Source organism: Prionailurus bengalensis, unplaced genomic scaffold (genome assembly GCF_016509475.1).
Source record: "Prionailurus bengalensis isolate Pbe53 unplaced genomic scaffold, Fcat_Pben_1.1_paternal_pri Un_scaffold_100, whole genome shotgun sequence".
Lineage (NCBI taxonomy): Eukaryota > Metazoa > Chordata > Mammalia > Carnivora > Felidae > Prionailurus > Prionailurus bengalensis.
This window is the reverse complement of record NW_025091197.1, coordinates 62,324-79,182: the sequence shown is the minus strand read 5'-3', so window position 1 is coordinate 79,182 and position 16,859 is coordinate 62,324. Positions and strand designations below refer to the sequence as shown.

The 16,859-nt window shown below is 55.1% G+C and overlaps 1 protein-coding gene and 1 long non-coding RNA gene across 6 annotated transcripts; both read left to right on the top strand.

Moving 5' to 3' along the window:
* The first annotated feature begins 10,237 nt into the window (after nucleotides 1-10,237).
* Nucleotides 10,238-14,924, top strand: LOC122478594. Of its 2 annotated transcripts, none has more exons than XR_006296110.1 (3): nucleotides 10,238-11,899; nucleotides 14,502-14,604; nucleotides 14,763-14,924. It is a non-coding gene; the product is annotated as an uncharacterized LOC122478594 (long non-coding RNA). The 2 variants fall into 2 exon arrangements; XR_006296109.1 differs by lacking the exon at nucleotides 10,238-11,899 and adding an exon at nucleotides 13,561-13,649.
* A 339-nt stretch (nucleotides 14,925-15,263) lies between these two features.
* On the top strand, nucleotides 15,264-16,641 carry LOC122478596 (melanoma-associated antigen 9-like). 4 transcript variants are annotated; one of them, XM_043572133.1, is made up of 2 exons: nucleotides 15,264-15,680; nucleotides 15,813-16,641. In XM_043572133.1, exons 1-2 carry the CDS (start codon nucleotides 15,414-15,416, stop codon nucleotides 16,146-16,148), a joined length of 603 nt encoding a protein of 200 aa, XP_043428068.1. In that variant the 5' UTR covers nucleotides 15,264-15,413; the 3' UTR covers nucleotides 16,149-16,641. The 4 variants fall into 4 exon arrangements, with proteins under 4 accessions (XP_043428068.1, XP_043428067.1, XP_043428065.1 ...); XM_043572132.1 differs by having other exon boundaries at nucleotides 15,264-16,261; nucleotides 16,408-16,641; XM_043572130.1 differs by having other exon boundaries at nucleotides 15,264-16,261; nucleotides 16,405-16,641.
* Nucleotides 16,642-16,859: the final 218 nt, after the last annotated feature.

Sequence of the window (16,859 nt, the reverse complement as noted above, 5' to 3'; positions counted from 1 at the left end):
CAGCAGGGACATCTGGAGCAGACATAAGCGGGAAGTTGGGATGTGCAGGAATAAAGGCAGGGCTACTGCCTGCAACTCTACTCTGAGGACAACTTGACTTGGGGGCAAAAAACCAGGACTCTGTGTTGGGGCCTATCTGAGCAGGATGTACTCATCAGCAGGAACAATTGGACGAGACCAATGCAGGAAGTGCGGGGGTGGGCAGAAGTTGGGGGGGGCTACCAACTGAGACCCTACTCTGAGGGCAACTTAACCTAGGGGGCAAGAAAACTGGACTCTGTGTTGGGACATAGGTGAGCAGGACCAACTAACTAGAAGGAACAGTTAGAAGAGACCAAATAGGGAAGTGTGTGGGGGGTGGGAATAAAAGGGGAGCAACCAACTGAGACCCGACTCTGAGGACAACTTGACTCAGGAGGCAAGAAAACAGGACTCTTTGTTGGGGGCCTACCTGACCAGGAACAACTAACCAACAGGAGCAGTTGGAAGAGACCAAAGCGAGAAGTGAGGGAGGGGCAGGAATAAAAGGGGGACTACCAACTGAGAACTTACTCTGAGGACAACTTGTCCTGGGGCAAGAAAACAGGACTCTTGGCTGGGGCCTATCTAAGCAGGACCAGCTAACCAGCAGGAACAGTTGGAAGAGAGCAAGCGGGATGTGGGGGTGGGGCAGTTATAACAGGGGGGCTAAAAACTGAGACCCGACTCTGAGGACAACTTGACCTATGGGACAAGAAATCAGGACTCTAAGTTGGGGCCTATGTGAGCAGGACCACCTAAGCAGTAGGAACATTTGGAAGAGAACAATGCAGGAAATGTGTGGGGGGGGGTGCGGGAATAAAAGCAGGGCTACCAACTGAGACCCTACTCTGAGGACAACTTGACCTAGGGAGTAAGAAAACAGGACTCTTCTTTGGGGCCTATCTGAGCAGGACCAACTAAGCAGCAGGAACTGTTGGAAGAGACCAAAGCAGGAAGTAGGGGGTACAGGAATAAAAGGGGGCTAACAACTAAGACCTTACTCTGGGGACAACTTGACCTAGGGGGCAAGTAAAGAGGACTCTTTGTTGGGCCCTATCTGAGCAAGACCAAGTAACCAGCAGGAATAGTTGGAAGAGATCAAAGTGGGAAGTGGGGGAGAGAGAATAAAAGGGGGGCTACAAACTGAAACGCTACTCTGAGGACATCTTGATCTGGAAAAACAGATCTTGATCAAGAAAACAGGACTCTTTGTTGGGACTATCTGAGGAGGGCCAGCTCACCAGTAGGAACAGTTGTTAGACAGCCAAGCAGAACGTGTGCAGAAGGGTTAGGAATAAAAGGGGAGGCTACCAACTGAGACCATACTCTGAGGACAACTAGACCTAGGGGGCAAGGAAACAGGACTCTTTGCTGCGGCCTATCTAACAAGGCCCAACTAATCAGCAGGAACAGTTGGAGAAGACAGAAGCTTGAAGCAGGGTGGCAGCGTTAAGGTGGGGCTACCAACTAAGGCCTTACTCTGAGGACCATGTAACCTGGGGCCAAGAAAACAGGACTCTTTGTTGGGACTATCTGAGGAGGCCCAGCTCACCGGTAGGAACAGTTGTTAGACAGCCAAGTAGAACATGTGCAGAAGGGTAGGAATAAAAGGGGGGCCACCGACTGAGACCCTACTCTGAAGACAACTCGATATAGGGGACAAGAAAACAGGACTATTGGTTCCGGCCTATCTGAGTAGGACCAACTAACTAACAGGAACAGCTGGAAGAGACCAAAGCAGGATTGGGGGGCAGGAAAAAAGGGAGGCTGCCAACTGAGAACCTGTTCTTCAGACAAGTTGACATTGGGGGCAAGAAACAGGGCTCTTAGTTGGGACCTACCTGAGCAGGACCAACTAACCAGCAGGACCAGCTGGAAGAGACCAAAGCGGGAAGCGTGGGGGGAGAAAACAATAGGGGGGCCACAAACTGAAACCCTACTCGGAGGAGAACTTGACCTGGGGCAAGAAGAAAACAGGACTCTTTTGGGGGGCCTATCTGAGCAGGAGTAACCAACCAGCAGGAAAAATTGGATTAAACCAAAGGAGGAAGTGGGGGGGGGCGGAATAAATGGGGAAGCTACAAACTGAGACCCTACTCTGCAGAAAACTTGACCTAGAGGGCAAGAAAATAGGACATTTTCTTGGGGCCTATCTGAAGACAACCAACTAACCAGCAGATACAGTTGGAACATACCAAAGCAGGCAGAGGGGGGTGGCAGGAATAGAAGGGGTACAACCAACAGAGACCATACTCTGAGGATAACTTCATCTAGGGGTCATGAGAAATGGACTCTTTGTTGCGGCCCATCTGAGAAGAACCAACTAACCAGCAGATACAGTTGGAACAGACCAATGCGGCAGGTGTTTGGTGGAGGCAATCAAAGGGGGTCTACCAACTGAGGACCTACTGTGAGATCAACTTGACCTAGTGGGAAAAAAAAAACCAGGACTCTTTTTTGGGCCTATCTGAGCAGGACCAACTAACCAGCAGGAACAGTTGGAAGAGACCAAAGCTGGAAGTGTGTGAGGGGGTGCAGGAATAAAAAGGGGCTACCAGCTGAAACCCTACTCTGAGGACAAACTGACATGGGGGCAAGAAAACAAGACTCTTTGTTGGAGTCTATCTGAACAGGACCAACTAACCAGCAGGAACCTTTGGAGCAGATCAAAGCTGGAAGTGAGGGGAGGCATCAATAAAAGTGGGGCTACCAACTGAGACCCTACTCTGAGGACCATTTGACCTGGAGCAAGAAAACAGACCTCTTTGTTGGGGCTTATCTGACCAGGAACAACTAACCGGCAGGAGCAGTTGGAAGAGACCAGGAAGTGGGGAGGGCAGGTATAAAAGAGGGCCTACCAACTGAGACCCTGCTCTGAGGATAACTTGATCTGGGGGCATGAAAACAGGACCCTTTGTTGGGGCCTATCTTAGCAGGACCAATGAACCAATAGCAGCAGTTGTGAGAGACCAAAGCAGGATGTGGGGATGCGGGAGAAAAAGGGAGGCAACCAACTGAGACCCTACTCTGAGGACAAATTGACCTAGGGGGCAAGAAAACAGGACTCTTGTTTCGGGCCTACATGAGCAGGACCAACTCACCAGCAGGAACCATTACGAGAGAAGAAATGAGGAAGTGTGTGTAAGGGGGTGGCAGGAATAAAAAGGGGGCTACCGACAGAAACCCTACTTTGAGGACAACATGACATAAGGACATGAAAATAGGACTGATTGTTGCGGCCTACCTGAGTAGGACCAACTAACCAGCAAGAACTGTTGGCCCAGGAATAAAGGGGGGGGGCTAACAACTAAGACCTTACTCTGGGGACAACTTGACCTAGGGGGCAAGTAAAGAGGACTCTTTGTTGGGCCCTATCTGTGCAAGACCAACTAAGCAGCAGGAATAGGTGGAAGAGACCAAAGCAGGAAGTGGGGGAGAGAGAATAAAAGGGGGGCTATAAACTGAAACGCTACTCTGAAGACAACTTGACATGGGGGTAAGAAAACGGGACTCTTTGTTGGGACTATCTGAGGAGGACCAGCTCACCAGTAGGAACAGTTGTTAGACAGCTAAGCAGAAAGTGTGCAGAGGGGGTAGGAATAAAAGGGGGCCTACAAACTGAGACCCTACTCTGAGGACAACTTGGCCTAGGGGGCAAGGAAACCGGACTCTTTGCTGCAGCCTATCTAAGAAGGCCCAACTAATCAGCAGGAACAGTTGCAGAAGACAAGAGCTTGAAGCGGGGTGGCAGCATTAAAGTGGGGCTACCAACTAAGGCCCTACTCTGAGGACCATGTAACCTGGGGCCAAGAAAACAGGACTCTTTGTTGGGGCCTATCTGAGCAGGACCAAGTTACCAAAGTAGTTGGAAGAGACCAAAGGGGGAAGTGTGTGGGGGCAGGAATAAAAGGGGGACTACCAACGGAAACACACCTCTGAGGAAAACATGCCCTGGGGGCAAGGAAACAGGAATTGTGGGGGGGGTTCTGAGTAGGACCAACTACCTAGAGGGAACAGTTGGAGGGGACCAAAGCAGGCATTGTGTGGGTGAGGCAGCAGGAATAAAAGTGGGGCTGCCAACTGAAACCCTACTTTGAGGACAAATTGACCAGGGGGCAAGAAAATAGGAGTCTTTATTGGGGTCTACCTGAGCAGGACCAAGTAAGCAGCAGGAACTGTTGGAAGAGACCAAAGCAGGAAGTAGGGGGTGCAGGAATAAAAGGGGACGCCAACAACTAAGACCTTACTCTGGGGACAATTTGACCTGGGGGGCAAGTAATTAGGACTCTTTGTTGGGCGTATCTGCACAGGACCAACTAAGCAGCAGGAATAGTTGGAAGGGACGGAAGCGGGAAGTGTGGGAGAGGGAATAAAAGAGGGCCTACCAACTGAAACCCTACTCCGAGGACAACTTGACTTGGGGGCAAGAAAATAGGACACTTTGTAGGGACTATCTGAGGAGGACCAACTCACCAGTAGGAACAGGTGTTAGATAGCTAAGCAGAAAGTGTGCGGAGGGGGTAGGAATAAAAAGGGGGCTACCTACTGATATGCTTCTCTGAAGACAATGTGACCTAGGGGGCAAGAAAACAGGGCTCTTTCCTGGGGCCTATCTTAGCAGGATCAACTAACCAGCCTGAGCAGTTGAAGAGACCACCTAGGGAAGTGTCGGGTGGAGCAGGAATAAAACTGGGGCACCCAAAGGAAACCCTACTCTGAGGGAAACTGGGCCTCAGGGGCAAGAAAAGAGGACTCTTTCTTGGGGCCCATCTGAGTAGGACCAACTAACCATCAGGAATAGTTGTAAGAGACCAAAGCAGAAAGTGGGAGGAGGCAGAAATAAAAGGGGGGCTATCATCTGAGACCCTACTCTGAGGACAACTTGACTTAGGGGACAAGAAAATAGGACTCTATTTGGGGCCTATCTGAGCAGGACCAACTAAGCAGCAGGAACTGTTGGAAGAGACCAAAGTGGGAATTGGGTGGGGGCAGGAATAACAGGGGGCTAACAACTGAGACCCTACTCTGGGGACAACTTGACCTAGGGAGCAATAAAACAAACAATACTCTTGGTGGGACCTATGTGAGCAGGACCAACTAACTTGCCGTAACACTTGGAAGAGACCAAACCTGGAAGAGCGTTGGGGTCAGGGAAAAAAGTGGGGCTAACAGTTGAAACCCGACTCTGGAGAATTTGACCTGGTGGCAAGAAAATGACTCTTTGTTGGGGCCTATCTGAGCAGGACCAACTAACCAGGAGGAACAGTAGGAAGAGTCGGAAGCAGGAAGTGTGTGTGTGTGTGGGGGGGGGGAGAAGCAGGAATAAAAGGGGGTACCAACTGAAACCCTAGTCTGAGGACAACTTGACCTGGAGGCAAGAGAACAGGACTCTTTGTTGAGCGCTATATAAGCAGGACCAAGTAACCAGCAGGAACAGATGGAAGAGACCAAAGCAGAAAGTATGTGGGGGACAGGAATAAAAGGGGTACCTCCAACTGAGCCCCAACTCAGAGGACAACTTGTCCTGGGCGCAAAAAAACAGGATTTTTTGTTGGGGCCTATCTGAGCAAGACCAACTAACAAGCAGGAACATTTGGAAGAGACCCAAGCAGAAAGTGTGTGTGTGGGTGGGGGGCAGAAATCAAAGAGGAGGCTACCAACTAGGACCCTCCTCTGGCGACAACTTGATCTAGGCCGCAGGAACATAGGATTTTTGTTGAGGCCTATCTAGGTAGAACAAGTAACCAGCAGGAACAGTTGGAAGAGACCAAACCAGAAAGTGTGGGCGGGCAGGAATAAAAGGGGAGGCTACCATCTGAGACCCTACCCTGGGGACAACTTGACCTAGGGAGCAAAACAAAACAAAACAAAACAAAACAAACAAAACAGGAATCTTGGTGGGGCCTCTCTGAGCAAGACCAACTAACCAGCAGGAACAGTTGAAAGAGACCAAAGAGGGAAGTATGTGGGAAACAGGAATAATGGGGGAGGGGATCCAAACTGAAACTCAACTCTGAGGACAACTTGAACTCGGGGCAAGAAAACAGGAGTATTGTTGGGGCCTGAGAAGGAACATCTAACGAGCAGAACAGTTGAAAGACACCAAATCAGCAAGTGTGTGTCGGGGGGTGGCAGTAGTAAAAGGGGGACTACCAACTGAAATCATACTCTGAGGACAACTTGATTTGAGGGCAGGAAAACAGCACTTTTTGTTGGGGCCTATCTAAGCAGGACAAACTATCCACCCGGAACAGTTGGAAGAGACCAAAGCAGGAAGTGTGTGGGGGTGGGGGGGCGGAATAAAGGGAGGGGGCGACAAACTAAGACCCTACTCTGGGGACAACCTGACCTAGGGGGCAAGAAAACAAGACTCTTTCTTTGGGCGTATCTGAGCAAGACCAAGTAACCACAAGGAGAATTTTGGAAGAAACCAAGGAGGGAATTGTGTGTGGTGCAGGAATAAAAGGGGTGCTACCATCTTAAACCCAACTCTGAGGACAACTTACTTTGGGGCAAGAAAACATGACTTATTCTTGGGGCCTATCTGAGCAGGACCAACTAAACAGCAGGAAGTGTTGGAAGAGAACAAAGCAGGAATGGGAGGAGCAGGAATAAAAAGGGAGGCTACAAAGGAGAACCAACTCTGGGGACAACATGACCTAGGGGAGAGAAAACAGGAATCTTTGTTGGGCCCCATATGGGCAGGACAAACTTCCCAACAGGAGCGGTTGGACGAGACCAAGGAGGGAAGCGTGTGGGGCGCAGGAAACAAGGTGGGCTACGAACTTAAACCCAACTCTGAGGACAATTTACCTGGGGGCAAGAAAACATGACTTATTCTTTGGGCCTATCTGAGCAAGACCAACTAACCAGCAGGAACAGTTGGAAGAGATAGGAATTGGAGGGGGGCAGGAATGAAAAGGACGCTACAAATGAGACCCTAGTCTGGGGACAACATTTTCTAGGGGGCAACAAAATGGGACACTTTGTTGGGCCCTGCCTGAGTAGGACAAACTAACCAACAGAAGAGGTTGGAAGAGACCAAGGAGGGAAGTGTGTGGGGTGCAGGAATAAAAGGGGGGCTACCAACTTAAATCCAACTCTAAGGACACCTTGACCTGGGGACAAGAAAATAGGACTCTTTGTTGGGACCTATCTGAAAGGGAACAACTCACCGCCAGGAACACTTGGAACAGACCAAAGTGGGAAGTGGCAGTTGGGAGGGGCATTAATAAAAGGAGGGCTCCCAACTGACACACTACTCTGAGGACAACATGACCTTGGGGGCAAGTAAACAGGACTCTTTTGCGGGGCCTATCTAAGCAGGACCAGCTAACCAGCAGGAACAGTTGTTAGAGACCCAAGCAGAATGTGTGGGGAGGAAGGAATGAAACGGGAGGCTACCAACTGAGACCCTACTCTGGGGAAAACTTGACCTCGAGGGCAAGAACAGGACTCTTTGTGGAGGACTACCTAAGCAGGACCGACAAACCAGCAGGAACAGTTGGAGCAGACCAAAGTGGGACATGTGGGGGGGGGGGACAGCAATAAAAGTGGGGCTACCAATTTACACCCTACTCTGAGGACAACCTGGAACAAGAGAACAGGACTCTTTGTTAGGGCCTATCTGACCAGGACCAACTAACCAGCAGGAGAATTTGGAAGAGACCAAAGAGGGGTGTTGGCTTCAAAGGGGCCTACGGACCGAGACCCTACTCTGAGGACAATGTGACCTGGAGCAGGAAAATAGGACTCTTTACTGGGGCCTATCTGAGAAGTACCAACTAAGCAGCAGGAGTAGTTGGTAGGGATCAAAGCGGGAAGTGGTGGGGGAGGGAATAAAAGGGGGGCTTCAAACTGAGACACTACCCTGGGGACAATTTGAATTAGGGATCAAGAAAACAGGACTCTTGGTGGGGCCTATCTGAGCAGGACCAACCGACCAGCGGGTACAGTTGGAGCACACCGATGTGGGAAGTGTGTGGGGGGGGAGCAGGAATCAAAGGGGGTCTACCAACTCAGATCCTACTCTGAGGACAACTTGACCTAGGGGCAATAAATCAGGACTCTTGGGGGACCTATCTGAGCAGGACCAACTAACCCACAAGAACAGTTGGAAGAGGCCAAACTTGGAATTGGGGGGGAAGAAATAAAATGGTGGCAACCAACTGAGACCCTACTCTGAGGACAACTTGACCTGGGGGGGCAACAAAACAGGAAACTTGGTCTGGGCCTCTCTGAGCAGGATCAACTAATCAGCAGGAAGAGTTGGAAGAGACCAAAGCGAGAAGTGTGGGGGTTCAGACACAAAACAGGGGCAACCAAGTCAGACCCTACTCTGAGGACATCGTGACCTTGGGGGCAAGAAACGGGACTCTTTCTCCGGGGCTATCTGAGAAGACGCACTCACCAGCAGGAACAGTTGGAAGAGACCAGAGCAAGAAGCGTTGTGGGACAGGAATAAAAAGGGGGCTACCAATGGAGACAGTACTCTGAGGGCAAGTTAATCTGGGGGTAAGAAAACAGGACTTTTTGTTGGGGCCTATCTGAGCAGGACCAACTAACTAACAGGAGAAGTTGGAAGAGGCCAAGAAGGGAAGTGTGTGAGGTACAGGAATAAAAGCGGGGGCTACCACCTTATACCCAACTCTGAGAACAACTTGACCTGGGGGCAAGGAAACACGATTATTTGGGGGCCTATCTGAGCAGTACCGACTAACCAGTAGTAAGAGTTGGAAGAGAACAAAGCAGGAACTGTGTGTTGGGGGTGGTGGTGGCAGGAATAAAAAGGGGGCTACCAATTAAACCCTACTTTGAGGACAGCTTGACCTAGGGGCATGAAAATAGGACTCTTTGTTGGGGCCTACCTAACTGAGCAGGATAAAGGAACAGTTGCAAGAGACCAAATTGAGAAGTGGTGGTGGGGGGGGAGCTATAAAAGGGGTGCTACCAACTAAGACCCTACTCTGGAAACAACTTTACCTAGGAGGCAGAAAATATGTTTCCTTGATGGGGCCTATCTGAGCAGTACCAACTATACCAGCAGGAAGGGTTGGAACAGTCCAAAGCGGGAAGTGTCGGGGGGGGGGGCAGCAATAAAAATGGTGCTCCCAACTGGGACTGTACTCTGAGGACAGCTTGACTCTGGGGACCATAAAACAGGACATTTTGGGGGGGGGGCTATCTGAGATTGATGTCTAACCAGCAGGAACAGTTGGAAGAGACTAATGCAGGAAGTGTGGGGGGCAGGAATAAAAGGGGGGGCTAGTAACTGAGACCATACTCTGAGGGCAACTTGATCTAGGGGGCAAGAAAACAGGGCTCTTTGTTGGGACCTATCTGATAAGGACGAACTAACCAGCAGGAACAGTTGGAAGAGACCAAAGCAGGAAGTGGGGTGGGGAGGGAATAAAAGGGGGACTACAAACTGAAATCCTACTCTGAGGACAAGTTGACTTGGGGGCAAGAAAGTAGGACTTTTTGTTGTGGCCTATCTGAGCAGAACCAACCAACCAGCAGTAAAATCTGGAAGGACCAAACCAGGAAGGTGGGGGGGGGCAGGAACAAATGGGGGGCTACAAATTGAGATGCTACCCTGTGGACAACTTGACACACGAGGCAAGAAAACATGACTCTTATTGGGGCCTATCTGAGTCGGACCAACTAACGAGCAGGAACAGTTGGATGAGTTCAAAGCAGGAAATGGGGAGGCAGGAATAAAAGTGGACACCAACTGAGATCCTACTCTATGGACAACGTGACCTGGGGGGCAAGAAACCAGGGTTCTTCCTTCTGGCCTATCTGAGCGGTACTACCTAATCAGCAGGAAGAGCTGGAAGACACCAAAGCAGGAAGTGTGGGAGGCATGAGTAAAAGGGGGGCTACCAACGAAGACCCTACTCTGAGGACAACTTGAACTGGGGCAAGTAAACAGGGGTCTTTGTTGGGGCCTATCTGACCAGGACCAACTAGCCACCAGGAGTACTTGAAGAGACCAAAGCGAGAAGTTTGCCGGGGCAGGTATAAACGGGGGCTACCAACTGAGACCCTAATCTGAGGACGACTTGGCCTGGGGGCAAGAAAACAGGACTCCCTTTTGTGGCCCATGTGAGCAGGACCAAGTAACCAATAGACCAGTTGGAATGGACCAAAGCTGGAAGTGGGGGGGGGGCAGGAAACAAGGGAGGCAACCAACACACACCCTATTCTGAGGACAACGTGACCTCGGGGGCAAGAAAACAGGACTCTTGGTTCGTGCCTATGTGAGCTGGACCAACTAACCAGCAGGAACAGTTGGAAGAGACCAAACCAGGAAGTGTGTTTGGAGGAGTGGCAGGAATATAAAGGGGACTGCCAAATTAAACCAGATGCTGAGAACAATGTGACCTAGGGGCATGAAATTAGGACTGTTTCTTGCAGCCTACTTGAGAAGGAACAATTAACCAGCAGGAACACTTGGAAGATACCAAAGCAGGAACTGGGTGGATCGGGAATAAAAGGGGGCTACCAACTAAGACCCTACTCTGGAGACAACTTGACCTGGGGGGAAAGAAAACAGGAATCATGGTGCAGCCTATCTGAGCAGGGCCAACTAACCAGCAGGAAGAGATGAAAGAGACCAAAGTGAGAAGTGTGTGGGGGGGAGCACTAAAAGGGGGGCTACAAACTTAAACCCAACTCTGAGGACAACTTGACCTGGGGCCAAGAAAACAGGACTTTTTGTTGGGCCTTACTGAACAAGACCAACTAATCAGCAGGAGCAGTTGAAAGAGACCAAAGCAGGAAGTGTGTGTGGGGGGGGCGTGGTCAGCAGGTACAAAAGGGGGGTGCCAAATTAAACACAACTGTGAGGACAACTTGTCCTAGGGGCAGGAAAATAGGATTCTTTGTGGAGACATACACAAGCAGGACAAACTAACCTATAGGAACAGTTGGAAGAGACCAAAGCAGGAAGGGGGAGGCAGGAATAAAAGGGGAGGCTACCACCTGAAATCCTACTCTGAGGTCAACTTGACCTAGTGGAATAAAAATAGGACTCGTAGTTGGGGCCTATCTGAGCAGGACCAATTAACCAGCAGGCACAGGTTGAAAAGACCGAAGCAGGAAGTGTGGGGTGGGCAATAGGAATAAAAGGGTGGGGGCACCAACCGACTCCCTACTCTGATGACCACTTGACCTGGGGGAAAGAAAATAGGACTCTTTGTTGGGCCCTATCTGAGCAGGACCAAGTAACAAGCAGGAACCGTTGGAAGAGACCAAAGTAGACAGAGTGGGAGGGCAGGGAAAAAAAAGGGGGGGGCTACCAAGTAAGACCCTACTCTGGGGACAACTTGATCTAGATGGTAAGAAAACAAGACTGTTTGTTCGGTCCTATCTGAGCAGGAGCAAATAACCAGCAGGAGCCTTTGGAAGAGAACCAAACGGGAATGGGGGGGGGGATAAGAGGGGGCCTGCCAAATGGGACCCAATTCTGAGGACAACTTAACCTGGCGGCAAGATAATAGGACTCTTTGGGGGCCAATCTGAGTAGGACCAACTAACCAGTGGGAACAGTTGGAAGAGGCCAAAGCAGGAATTGGAGGGCAGGAATAAAAGGGGGGCTACCAGCTGAGACCATACTCTGAGAACAACTGGACAAAGCGGGCAAGTAAATTAAGACTCTTATTTGGAGCCAATCTGAGTAGGACCATCTAACCAGCAGGAAGAGTTGGAAGAGACCAAAGCAGGAAGTGTGGTGAGCAGGAATGAAAGGGGGCTAGTAACTGAGACCCTACTCGGAACACTACTTGACCCAGGGGGCAAGAAAACAGGACTCTTTATTGGGGCCTGTTGAGCAGGACCAACTACACATCAGGAATCGTTGGAAGAGACCAAACCGGTAAGTGGGAGGGAGCAGGAGTAATAGGGGGGCTGCCAACTGAGTCCCTACTCTGAGGACAACTTGTGTTGGGGACAAGGCAACAGGACTCTTTGCTGGGACATATCTGAGCATGACCAACAAACCAGTGATTACACTTGGAAGAGACCAAAGCAAGAAATGTGTGTGGGGGGGTGTGGCAGGAATAAACGGGGGGGGGGGGGTGGGGGGCTACCAACTGCAACAGTACTCTGAGGACAACATGACATGGGGTCAAGAAAATAGAACACTTTGTTGGGGCCCTGTCGGAGCAGAACCAACCAACCAGCAAGAACAGCTAGAAGAGACCAAAGCAAGAAGAGAGGGGGGAGGAATAGAAGGGGGGCTACCAACTGAGACACTCCTCTGAGGACAACTTGTCCTAGGAGCAAGAAAACAGGAGGCTTTGTTCAGGCCTATCTGAGCAGGACCAAGTAACCAGCAGGAACAGTTGGAAGAGAGAAAAGTCGGAAGTGTGTGTGGCGGGGCGGCAGGAATAATAGGGGGGACGGGCCCAGGCTCTTCTGCAGCAGGTGTGGGGACTTCATGGCGATCCGCAGGGCCCATCCCGCCCCGGGGAGAGGAGATCAGCCTGGGCCGTGGGTGCCGGGGTACGTGTAGAGGGTGGCCGCAGGCCCCGTCCACTCAACTGTGCCTCGGGGATCTGAGGAAGCTGAGGACCTTGGGGTGAGGGACAGGATCCTAGGTCAGGAAACGGCAGGGACACAGGACGGGGCCACGGTGTCCAGGTGGGGGTCAGAGGGAGGACTGAGGGACTCGGGCCCCCAGGACAGAGGGGACGCCCCAAAGTTCAAGACTTCAGGCCTTCTGAGAAGGGCCCTTGGGAGGCATGGGGACTCGCGGAGGAGAGTCGGGCCAGACTTCCGCAGCCGGGTCTCAGAGACACCGGAGGAGGCGCAGGGGGCGGGGGGTGGCTGGGACACCTCAGGTGGGCAGAGGGCAGGGCCCGTGTCCCGGGGCGATTCCTAATGAGGAACAGAGGGACCTGCAGGCAAAGGAGCCTGGACCCCACAACAGAGTCAGTCCGCGCAGGCCCCCGGGAGGGATGGGGACACTGGGCGAGGCTGGACTTGGGCATCCGGGTCTCGGATCACCTGGACGGGGGAGTGGGGGTCGGATGGGTGAGCTGGGGAGAACCGAGGACCCGCTGTCTGTTGGGAGCAGCCGCTCCGGTGGGCAGAGGGGAGGAGGGCCCAGGTGCTGTCAGGAGACCAGGTCCACCCCAGCCCAGAGCTACGAAGTCAGTCCGTGCCGCAGGCCCGGGGAGCCCCTGCATCGGGCGGCCAGAGGTGGCCGGCGCCCCGTCACTGAGCCTGGGCGGTGCGTCCCAGAGACCTTCAGACCCCGGTCTGAGGGGCACGAGTTCCCATCGTCAGCGGCCACGCACACAGGCCGTCCCCGGGGTGCAGGAGGCCACGGAGGGAACACCGAGGGAGGGACTCTGGCCCCCAGAACGCAGGCCCCGGCCCGGAAGGCGACCCCTAGCGGCAGCCTAGGGAAGCCCCTAGTGGGAATGAGGCCCCGCGGGGTGTCTGGACTTCCGCATCCGGGTCTCAAGAGACTGGCGGGGCGGGGCGGGGCGGGGCGGGGCGGGGCGAGGGGGCCTCGGCGTCGGCGTCGGCGTCGGCGTCGGCGTCGGCGTCGGCGTCTTCCGGCCGCGCCTCGAATCCCGTCAGGCGCGGGAAGGGCGCAGAGCCTCGTGGGCTTCGAGGTGAGGCCCAGCGGGAGGAGCGAGGGGGCCGGGACCCAGAGGGGAATGAGTCCGGCGGTGGGGGCGGCGGTGGAGGCCGCAGGGCGGCGCGCCCACGACGACTGTGACCAGGGCGTGAGGCGTGGGCGGACTCGGGCTCTGGGTCCCAGCCCGACTGAGAGCTGGTTGCGCGCGAGGAGCCGGCGTCAGGCGGCAGAGCCCGAGGCCCAGGCCGCCCAGGGAGTCCGGATGGGGACGAGAGGATAGGGCTGAGGGACCCCCAAGGAAGCCACGTGAGCCCCCCGCCATCGGCCCCGGGCCTCCCCGGACTTGGTCGCCTCGTGCGACGCCAGCCGCCTTGGCCCGGACCTCGCCGGGCCGTGAGGGTTGTGGTGGGAGGCAGCGGGCCCGGGGCTCCCCGGGAGAGCCCTGCGGGAGGACGGCCGGAGGCCCCTTGGACCCCAGCCCCGGGGCCGCCCTCGGAAAGCCGCCCCCGCGGTGGGTCTGGGCGAGGGGAGGGCCTTGGTGTGCGGGGCTGGACCCCGGTCAGCCGAGGCAGGATCCCGGGCCCTGGCCGGGGTGCAGGGGAGAGAGGAGGCGCTGCCTCGCAGCCCAGGACACCTGCGTAGGGCCCAGGCCTGCCTGCCCTGCCGCTCGGGTCCGCTCTGGCTGTCAGCGGAGGCCCAGAAGGGGCAGGCCCAGGCTGGATGGGGGGTGGGGGGGGTGGGGGCTCCCGGGGCGGGGCCGCCCAGAGTCCTGGCCAGAATCTCCTGGCCGCAGTGGGGGGTGGGGGCCCGGGACGATGCTCGCGGTCTGCACCCACCCTGAGACCCTGAGGCGCCCCCTCCCTCCCCCCCTCCCTCCCTCTTCCAGGGGCTCTGCGAGCTCTGCAGTTGAGGCCTTGGTCTGAGGCAGGAGTCCTGAGCTCACAGAGCAGAGGAGGCGCGGCCGCGTGCCAGTCGGTTGTCCAGGCGAGGTGCGTGCTCCGCGCGTGGGGCCGGGGGCTCGCCCATCCCACCCCAGAGGGGACCCCTCGGCCCCCAACCCCCACGCGGCCCCGCTCTCAGGCCTGGGAGCTCGGGGTCTGGGTGGGCTGGGCCTCCCCCTGAGGAGCCACCCCTCTTCTGTCTTCAGGGTCTGGCGACCATCATGCCCCTGGGTGAGAGCAGTGTGTTCTGCAAGCTGAAGGAGGAGCCAAGAGAGGTCCCGCTGCCATGGGATGCACCGCTGCCAGAGCCTGAGGACAGGGAGGTGGAGGAGGTGGAGTTGAAGAAGGAGGAGGTGGAGTTGAAGAAGGAGGAGGTGGAGGAGGTGGAGGAGGTGGAGGAGGTGGATTTGGAGGAGGAGGAGGAGGTGGATTTGGAGGAGGAGGAGGAGGTGGAGGAGGTGGAGTTGAAGGAGGAGAAGGCGGAGGAGGAGGAGGAGGTGGAAGAAGTGGATTTGGAGGTGGAGGTGGAGGTGGAGGAGGTGGAGGTTGAGGTGGAGGAGGTGGAGTTGGAGGAAGAGGAGTTGGAAGAGGAGGAGTTGGAGTTGGAGGTGGAGTTGGAGGTGGAGGTGGAGGAGGTGGAGTCGGAGGAAGAGGAGGAGTTGGAGGAGGAGAAAGCAGAGGAGGAGGAGGGGGGATACCCATCTCCTTCCTCCTCCTCCTCCTCCTCCTCCTCTCCTTCCTCCCTGTCCTCCTCCTGCTCTGTCCTCATTCTGGTCCCCCTGGAGGAGGGGTCTGCTGCTGCCGGGTCCCCGAGTCCTCCCCAGAGCCCTCGGAGCTCCTGCCCCTCCCCCAGTGCCATGGCAGGCGCTTCGGGGAGCCAGTCCCACCAGGGCTCCAGCAGCCCCGATGAGGAGGGGTCGAGCACCTGGGGGGCCCCGGCAGGGGCCCAGGCCTCGCTCCCAGATGCGCTCTGCGTGAAGGTGGCCGGCCTGGTGCTGCTTCTGCTCCTCAAGTATCGCACCAAGCAGCCGACCACACGGGCGGAGATGCTGGCGGCGGTTAGCCAAGATGACCAGGACCGCTTCCCCGTGATCTTCCGCCGAGCCTGCGAGTATCTGCAGCTGGTCTTTGGAGTCGACGTGAAGGAAGTGGACCCCCGCGAGCGCTCCTACGTCCTGGTCAGCATCCTGGGCCTCAGCTGCGATGGGACGCCGAGTGGTAGGGACGGCATGCCCAAGACCAGCCTCCTGGTGCTGGTCCTATGGGTGATCCTCCTGGAGGACGACCGTGCCCCTGAGGAGGCGGTGTGGGAAGCGCTGGGGGTCATGGGGGTGTATGCCGGCAGGGAGCACGTATTCTATGGGGAGCCCAGGGAGCTGCTGACCGAAGTCTGGGTGCAGGAAGGGTACCTGGAGTACCGGCAGGTGCCCGGCAGCGAGCCCGCACGCTACGAGTTCCTGTGGGGTCCCAGGGCCCACGCAGAAACCAGCGGCGTGCAAGTGCTGCAGCACATCCTCGCGGTCAACAGCAGGCAGCCCGGGTCTCCGTGTCTGTCCGAAGACGCTGTGAGCCATGAGGAAGAGCGGGCCTGAGCCCGAGGGGCAGCCGGGCCCGTTCCCACCTGGGGTCGAGCAGCTTCTCCTGCGGGACACGAAGCCAGGCCACTTCTCCCCTGCGAGTGCGAGCAGAGCGGGCGCTGGGCGTTGTGAGTAGTGGAGGGCCAGGGCGGCTTGGGGGAAAGCGGGGCCAAGCGCACGTTTGGGTGGGTTCTTGTTCTCTGTCTACGTGGCCTCGGAAATCGATCTTTGTTTCCTCGAGGAAGTTTTCAGATGTTGTTCCTTGTCATAGAAGGTTTCGTGAGCTTCGGGCTCAGTGTGGGAGCGGCACCCACGCCACAGGTGTTCAAGAGTCAGAGTTGTGCCGTTTGGTGCAACGAGCTGGGAACCCTTCCGTCCTCGTTCGGGATCCAGAAGGGAATCGCGGTGCCTGGGCTGGGCACAGACAGGGATGTCTTGCAAACGTGAAGACCTTGGCAGTAAACGGATGGTTTCAGGACATGGAGAAATAAAAGATGTTCGTTCTTGCTTCTTGTGCCTTGTCATCTGTCATTCTGGACAAGGGACATAGAGATGTGTGCCTGCCTTTGCTTGGGTCTCCAAGAAAGGAGGAGACACTCGATCTGAGCAGAGGTCCCCAGCTCACTGGGACATTTGTGGCCGGACGTTCGCTGAGCTCTGCTCACGCTCGGAAGGGCCCTGTGTTGGCAGTGAGGACACTAGGAGAGGCACGACACGTCCCACCCA

Bases quoted from the DNA above. Each gene is read 5' to 3' on its own strand.
- LOC122478596 (XM_043572132.1), top strand. From the start codon at position 15,414: ATGGCAGGCGCTTCGGGGAGCCAGTCCCACCAGGGCTCCAGCAGCCCC.